The following is an 8,199-nucleotide window of genomic DNA, read 5'->3' as shown; positions in this document are numbered from 1 at the left end:
ATTCTTACAGCGACCAAAATCTGGAGGCTCTCCCTGCGCCTTTCACCTTTCTCGGCCTTCAGGTTAACAAGCACATAGATTCTGGGGAACTCGGTAGCACCCTCTTGCATATAGCTTCTCGCCAGAGACAAAATTTTTGCAGCAACCTAAGTCTTCGGTGACCCGCATCATGGAAGTTAATAAATACAGATCGGGAGACTTACCAAACAAAACCAAAATGGGAAAGGGGGGAAAACTAGGACTGAAAATGGGTTTGCAAAAAGTTATAGCTTGGGCCTTTGTGGTTAGCGATGCAGCAAGCTGCAGCTCAGCTACTCAGTGTCCTTGGTGGGACCTGAAGCGTCAGCTCCATTGGAAGAAGTGTCACCATTGGTCAAGACTGTCAGGATATCATGGTGATTTTCTTCACCGGAGGAAGTCCGGGATCTCCCAGACCTGGCTCGGATGTTTGTACCCATAGGGAAAGGTTCCTGAGAAAGATCACAACAAAATGTCAAAATTGCAACCATATGCTTAAAAACACTGCAGGCACAATAATAGAGCAAGTTCTGAAATTATTAAGCAGACACTGGGACCATATAAGTATGGTACGATTGCAAACTATGTACCAAACTTGCTTTGAAAACAGTGAGAATGATACAGTGTTCAAAGAATGTTACCCCACTTGTGAAATGTATGTATCTTAGTTCATTGGTGCACAGTATGAAAGTGCAGATGAAAAAGGTATCCACAGACGTTACATTTTCTATAATTGTGGACTCATTAGTCATTACTAGTTAGGCAGTTAATGCAGCAAAAATGGCAGGTGGGCATTTAACTCCCACCTTTTTATTTGCACAAAACCTATGTTTTTAGCTGCCATCAGCCCATCAAGGATTCAAGGAATATATGGATGACTATAGGAAGACTTGTCACAGGGCAGTTAATGCAGCAAAAATGGCAGGTGTAAATTTACCTCACACCTTTTTTTTTGCACAAAGACTAAGATGATATAGAGAAGACTTGTCACAGGGCAGCGACACATAATGTAACTGGACTACTGGAGAACAAGATAGCAGGGAAACTACCCAGGAAAAAAAAGAGACAAGCATACCTGATCTCCTGCATTAGGACCTTCTGAGTGGAAGAGTATGGGGCGGCAGCGTTTGTCCTCATTCATCAAACTAGAGTTCTGGAAATGAGCAATCAGGGCTGTTTTCCCTTGGATTCTGGCATAAGCAAGTGATGCCACCTTCTCACTGTTAAACTTCTCCCACTTTTTACCATTAAAAGTCTGAAAAGGATGACAAAATGGTTCAGGATAGCACATCAATGTTCAAGCTGGATATTTTATCAAAGTACGAATTTGGCAAGCCATACAAGTTGATCAAAGGCCAAAATAGCCATAATTGCATCAATGCAGTAGCACTTCGTCAACTGAATAATTTTCTCACCTGATAAAACGGGATGATATGCTGAGGATTGGTCATGTTGATGAAAGCATAGCCAACATTACATTTATTCTGAAAAGGAGATTGATTTCATTTAGTAACATGAACAGACAAGTACAGTCCCAACAAATACGAGGCACCGGTCGCTTACGAGTTAAATTCAAACTACCTTAAAATCAATCGGCAAGTAAATAAAATCATAAGTGCCCTTATGACTTTCATCAATAGCAGCCAAGAGCATCTTGGAGGTATACCTGGAACCCGAAAGAGACAACCAGAACAAAAAATATATATATTATTGAGACAGAACATAAATGTAGCATAAAATTTGGTGATCTCAAAACATACTTATTTGGGATATTCTTTATCATCAGTGTAGTTCGTGAGTCTTCCCCCCGCATTATGCGGTCAACATCAAGCTCGTACTGCCGTTTATTATCAGATTGGTTAGCACCTGAGTCATTTCTCCGGCTTCTCATCCGCTCACCAGGTGAATCAAATGATGAAAGGGGAACCATAGGATTCCTTCCATGGAACATAGGACCTCTTTGTTGAGGAGATGGTGCGCTGATCTGAGCTGAAGACATGGTTGGATCCATGCGATTCCCACCAGTGTGAGAAAATATGCTATTTAGCTCCAAACCATGAAGCTGAGGGCTACCAGGAAATCCCATGCTCCCAACACTGCCAGGATGAAAACTTGATGCTTCTGTCAATTCCCCTGCATAACCATGCCGCCTGTCCCAAAGTGACGGATTGATTGCTGGCGCAGAGCCCACATGATGATGATGCATTGGAAGAACATTCTCAATCATGTGTGATGGTGCTCTTGGAACTCCATGCATTTGTGCTGGGGGGCGAGACGGTACATTGTTTACAAATGATCCCAGATTTTGCCACAGCACAGGGGAATTGGGAGGACGGTGGAAGTTATTTGAATTATTCCACATTAACTGGTGACCACGGACAGGACCGCTTCCACTTCTTGAAAATCCCATAGCTGCAAAAATTGGTACACGTGCAGTCATGCAGGGAACAGTTAAATAACATACATTAATTGATCAACTTTTGACAGTTAGCTGTCACAATCCTGATAAACCAAACAGCTTTATTAGAAAACACATGCTTAAGGAATGGAAATGAGAGAGAATAGGGTCAAAAATAAAAATGGAGATTAGGATGTCCAAATTTACAAACTAACCTCCTTCACCGGCACGATCAAATGAGTGCCCAATGAGGTTACCAGAACCCACTTTATGAAGATGTCTGCTGTCAACTGCTTCAGCTGTTCTCGAGTTGCTATTGACACCAACTGGTGCCATCGTGTTAAGATTGTAAGGGGTGCCGTTACTTGCTCCATTGTGAACTTCAGGAAGGGAATGAGGATGAAGAGTGCCCATGCCTTGAAAACCATAATTCATATGCCCATTCATCCGACTAAGTGAGTGGCTGAGCTCACCAAGGGAAGCCTGATTACTATGAGTTGCAGCAGATGCAATTCCAATGGGAGAGGACAGGCTCTGTGGTATGGTAGACGATAGACCCGGAAAAGAAGCCTCCCTGAATGGGGTCATTGATGTGAGAAGTCCAGAATGCAAACCATGAATACTCCCATTTTCACGGCCAGAAGATGTCATTGCTGCCATATTAGATGAACCTTAAAGAATAATCCTCCATGTCAAGAAATGCAGCTATTGACATGACATACAATAAAGATGAAAAAATAAACATCATACCCAATGAAGCCAACGGAGGGCTATTTGTGCTTGGACTGCCCAGTTTGCATACACCTAATTCTTCCTGCCCCAACTCTTTGGACATGTGCTGTGTTAAACTGTTATAAAACAACATTAAAATCAATGTTAGAGCAGTGAATAAAACCTATGTGTTTACACCACCATGTTCAAAAGTTTGTACCATAGAATCAAAATCAGAATGCTGCATCACATAATAATTGCTCTTTTTCTGGATGAATTAAATAACTAACATACTAAGTATATATCAATACACCTAAATACGATACAAAGAATTAGGAATACCATATGAAAGAACAAACAAAAATATGTTTTGTTTAGGACATGAGAGCCCATACACAGAAATAAGCAAACAAAGATTAAGTAACTATCTATACATGACAAATAAAAACAGTGCAATGTTTACAGCTCCAGGAAGAGATTTTCCACTTGAGAAAAGAATATAAAAATCCAGAGCATATAACTAATGTGCATACTATCCACAGGTACCGTCATAGAGAATAAGTGATGCCACTATATACCAGTGATGCCTAAGCAAGAATCATTCAGCTTGCTAAAGAATAACCTAAGGTTCACTAAAGCTGTGATCAAATGATCAACGATTAAATACGGAGTGTCCAAAAGTAATAAAGGAAGTATTGCTGATGAAATACGAGAATGGACAGCAAGATTAACATTTGAAATACATACCGTCTAGCAGCACTCAGACGGCCAGTCTCCAATTTTATTTTCTTGCCAGCAAGATCACTCCTGTTTAAAGCACGAACTGCACCTTCGGCTGCTCTGACATCGTAAAATTCTATAATTTTGTGATGGCCCTTTTGCGGTGCATCACGAATCTGCAATTAATTTAAGACATTAAAGTCCTAGTTATAATGGAGTAGTAGGTAGTTAATGTAAGAGCATAGCATACCTCTTTTATTTCACCATAGTCGCTAAATATCTGATGGATATCATTATTTGTTACAGACGGGTCAACATTAAATACAACAAGCATCCCCTGGTTAATATCCTTCTCCGAAGGATTGTCCTAAAGGGAAAAAAGGTGACAATTAGCACAAGCACTACACAAGACTAAAAACTGCAAACTACATACACACTGGCATCCTTGGGCAAAATATGTCTACAAATCAAGCCAGTAAGACATAGAGTTGTGAATACCTTCGGAATGGAGTAATGTATGTCAAGTTTTCTACGTCTGAGTGGCTTGTTTTGAAGTGCCCTCATGGCATTCCATGCTGATCTTATGTCATAGTAAGATATCATCACAAAACCACGATGTTTGCAGGCAGTGTAAAGGTTGCTGATTTCTCCATAATGCTGTGGGTAAAGAGTAAATGATTTTCAGAAACAAATGTTCTGTACAAAAACAATAGGTTTGAGCAGAAAACGGTAAAAAGCAACATGCCTCAAATAGGAGCCTTAATTCAGAATCCTCAACATTGCTATTAATGTTTCGGACGAAAAGAGTTCTTGAAGGGTGTTCCCCATATGGATGTTCACCATTCATTGTGCCATTAAGCGACCCAAGACCATCATTAGCTCCACCATTAGTTTCTGTATTTTTTTTATTTTCATCGGTTTCCAGTTCCATCCCGCCTCCAGTGTAGAATATATCATCATCGACATCATCACCATTGTTAGCATGGGATGAGTACCCAACATCAAGAACACCTGATAGTAGGTCATCATCATCAGGAAGTATGTTTCCTATTATTTGCGCTTCGATTTCCTCCGTTAACTCAAAGGGTTCATCATCTACATGAGTTGGAACAACCTTTTCAACTGGCTGACGTAGAAGCACATCCTTGGATCTCAGTCCCACTACAGATTAAAGCATAAAACTGGTTAGGAAGCAATAAATAGGAACAATATATTGCTTACTACAATAGCAATGATTTAATTGGAGTGTCTGACTGCACAAATCTTGCAAAAGATGTGACTGAAAATAAAAGGATAACGATACCAAACTAAAGTGAAAGGATTCTTAGGCCAAAGAAAATTAAAGCAGGTAGATTCCTTCGAAAATAAGATGCAAAAATGCTTAAAAAAAAAAGATGAAAGTTTTTTTATTTGTTCTTCCCTTCAAACTCACTGATATCCTTTGTTGTACTTTTTATTCCTTTCTATTGATTTCAAGGTGCACGCATACACAATACATGCTATGGAATATATGATACAGTTCAATGCATTTTCTATGATGAAGAGAATGGTTCACATGGTTCAGGCTCACTGCACAGTACAATCGCTCTAATTAAGATGATGAAAGTGCCAGAGTAAACTGTCTCACATTTTCTGTCAAAAATTTCTGACAGGGAGCTTGAGAAAAGCCCATTCTCATTGCAGGCCTCATTTGGATTAGTCCTTCCATCGGGAAATAAAGATGAATCAGATTGGAGGTTAGGGTCTTGATCAGCTCTCCACAGAGATGATGGCAAGTTAACATGTCTCTCTTGACCAAAAGTCTTGTGCTCAAGGCTAAATGCAGTCTTCTGGTCTCTCAGCTTGTATGGTTGTGGATCTATCCGAGCCACAGTTTTTGTCCCAATGGGTTGGGGCTTTTCAATTGGAGAAGATGCAACTGACTTGCTTCCTGACAACAATAGAAACATCTTGTTTTGAGAAGACATCTTGATAATGAACAACAAAATGCATGAGGCATTGTGATAACAAAGAGAGAGTATGACACGAGCACCAAAGAAATAAAAAGGAATAATAAGGTAGAAACTAGCAGCAACCGATTGTTTATCAAAGGATAATCTGGACATCAAATATGTCAAAAATCCTTTGCAAAACAAGGTGAACACAAAACAATGGCTTCACCTAACTACAGAAACAACAAATGAAAAGTGCAATAAATCATGTCCACCACGACGACGACAAATACAAAGCCTTGAAGTTAGGGTAAGCTAAAATCATATTCATCCCATGAAAACAAATTATTTATGTTATTTAGGCCCTGTTCGCTTGTCTTATGAGCCGTACTATTTCAGCGAACGATGTTTTTCTCTCACAACAAATCAACGAACAGCAGCCATGGCTTTTCAGCAAAGCGAACAGGGCCTACACATGCATAAAATGTTGTGTCTCATTAAATGCACAAAATGGCCCCCAATAACACGTGAATTTTTGCAGCCAAAAGGCATCCTTTGCATGGAAATGAGCAAAAAGCTAAGGGAGATTGAATCAAATTCGGTACTCACCAATGTGATGCAACGACTCCTGCTTCCAAAATCCGACCTGCCTCTGCAAAGATATAAAAAAAATAGTGCATGCCATAGTCAAGACTCAAGAAAGATGATCAAGTGACAAATGATAGGTGTCAAACATGGACTAAAACAATAAAGACATCACTGGCCTTAGCATAAATAAACTAACAAAAACAGAAAAACAATAACTGGGGCAACAGTTCTGCAATTGCAGATTATTACCTCTGTGGGAAGGCGAAGCTGCTCCTCAGAGAAGGAGGACGCAGCCACGGTTAGATTGCTGAACTGGGGGAGGTGGCGCCTCGGATCCATGACTTGAGATGGCATCCTGCAGGCGTCCACACCAAATAACGTGTTAGGCACAAACCTTGACAACAGCACCGTACCTCAACTGCCCGGGATCAAGGCAAAATTGAGAATTTTGCGGAAAAGATGAAGCGTCGAGGGGGTAAACATGACGAATCAGAGCAATTTTACGCGCAGAAATCTGTGCATCCATGACAACCGAGCCAAGGGGCGGCAGAGAAAAAAGTGGAATTTAGTTCGTGTGAGCTTCCAAAGTCAACATTTCTGAATCAGAACCAGTAGATTTGACAAACCGAGTGCGAATCCCACAAAACTTGTGAGAGAAATGTTTAATTCCCCCCAATAAAACAGCACAGAAGATGTGGAATTTAATGCGCCTCGGGCTCTACGAGCTCCAAACAAGCAAGTCCCTTGTGATCAAAGGTAACCATCAAAACAAAACGAGGAATTCCGAGGAGCACAGCCGAAATTAATTGTCAGCCCCCGAATTCAAGCTCAGATCACATACAGCATGCAAAGGACACCCACAAAACAAAACAAGCAAGGATACGAGGAGAGCTTCCAAAAATTCCCGAAATTGAAACATCCCCGAGAAAAAAACCAGCAACGGGAAGCGAGTGGGGGCTCACCAGATCGGCGCCTGCTGCCACCTCCTCCTCCTCAGAGCTCAAAAATGGTGCCGAATTCGCGGGCAGCGGCAGCAGGCGGAAGAGATGCCCCCATGCCACGCAACCGGGACCCTCTCGGAGCTCGAGCACGGGTGGATCACGCGGCCTGACGGTCGGCCGGGGACCCCAATGCGACGCCGGGGCTGCGCAGCCCTGGCCGCGGGAGCGAAGGAGAAAGCTACGGACACCTACCTAACCCTAGAGCGACGTGACACCAGCGACGACGACGGCGAGCCCGCGGCCGCTGGCCCCCATTCCGGCGCTCGCCCCCGTCCCCTTGCTCCGCCCCCTTGTGGTGTGCCCGCCGGATTTCTTCGCCGGAAGCTTTGCCGGCTCCGGCGAGGGGGTCCCCGGCGAGGAGGAGGTGGTGGGTGGTGAGACGAAGCGGAGACGCGGGCCTCAGGGACAGGGGAGAACAGCAACTGCCTACCCAAATGCGGGCGGCGAGACTCGGGGTGAACGCCCTTTATACCGGATCCCGCGGTGACGCCCGGTGACCGCAACCGCGGAGCACGGGACCGCGGCGCGTGCGGCGGCCCCGGGGCACGGAGCTACCACCTGAAACTGACGAGATGTGGCCCACGTCTATGCGGGCTTCCCTGTCAGTTACTGAAGACACGGGTGGGACCAGCACCGCAGTGGGATCCAGGGGAGAGAGCGGTGCACTGGTGGGAGGTGGGTTTAAATTTGGGTGGTGGGAGTTGGGGGAGGCGACGGCTTTGGGCTGAGTTGGTTAGGAGAGGACAAGGCGTCGATCCATCGGCGGCCTCGGGCGTGCCTTGCTTGTTTGCGCCGGAGATATAGCTGCAGCTATAGATGGATGGTTCATCTT

The 8,199-nt window shown here is 43.4% G+C and overlaps 1 protein-coding gene across 2 annotated transcripts; it reads right to left on the bottom strand.

The window, feature by feature from the left end:
• LOC136467073 (protein MEI2-like 4) lies at positions 1-7,808 on the bottom strand. Of its 2 annotated transcripts, XM_066465619.1 has the most exons (16): positions 7,457-7,808; positions 7,329-7,402; positions 6,616-6,721; positions 6,388-6,430; positions 5,475-5,777; positions 4,593-5,008; positions 4,346-4,504; positions 4,098-4,214; positions 3,875-4,023; positions 3,167-3,264; positions 2,632-3,087; positions 1,779-2,430; positions 1,600-1,684; positions 1,434-1,502; positions 1,094-1,273; positions 1-470 (listed from the first exon to the last, which is right to left on the bottom strand). In XM_066465619.1, the coding sequence occupies exons 3-16, from the start codon at positions 6,718-6,720 to the stop codon at positions 312-314; spliced, it is 2,991 nt and encodes a 996-aa protein (XP_066321716.1). In that variant the 5' UTR covers position 6,721; positions 7,329-7,402; positions 7,457-7,808; the 3' UTR covers positions 1-311. The 2 variants fall into 2 exon arrangements, with proteins under 2 accessions (XP_066321716.1, XP_066321717.1); XM_066465620.1 differs by having other exon boundaries at positions 2,632-3,069; positions 7,329-7,808.
• Positions 7,809-8,199: the final 391 nt, after the last annotated feature.

This window comes from Miscanthus floridulus, chromosome 7, assembly GCF_019320115.1.
Source record: "Miscanthus floridulus cultivar M001 chromosome 7, ASM1932011v1, whole genome shotgun sequence".
Classification (NCBI taxonomy): Eukaryota; Viridiplantae; Streptophyta; class Magnoliopsida; order Poales; family Poaceae; genus Miscanthus; species Miscanthus floridulus.
The sequence above is the reverse complement of the archived record's forward strand: the minus strand, read 5'-3'. Positions and strand labels throughout refer to the sequence as shown.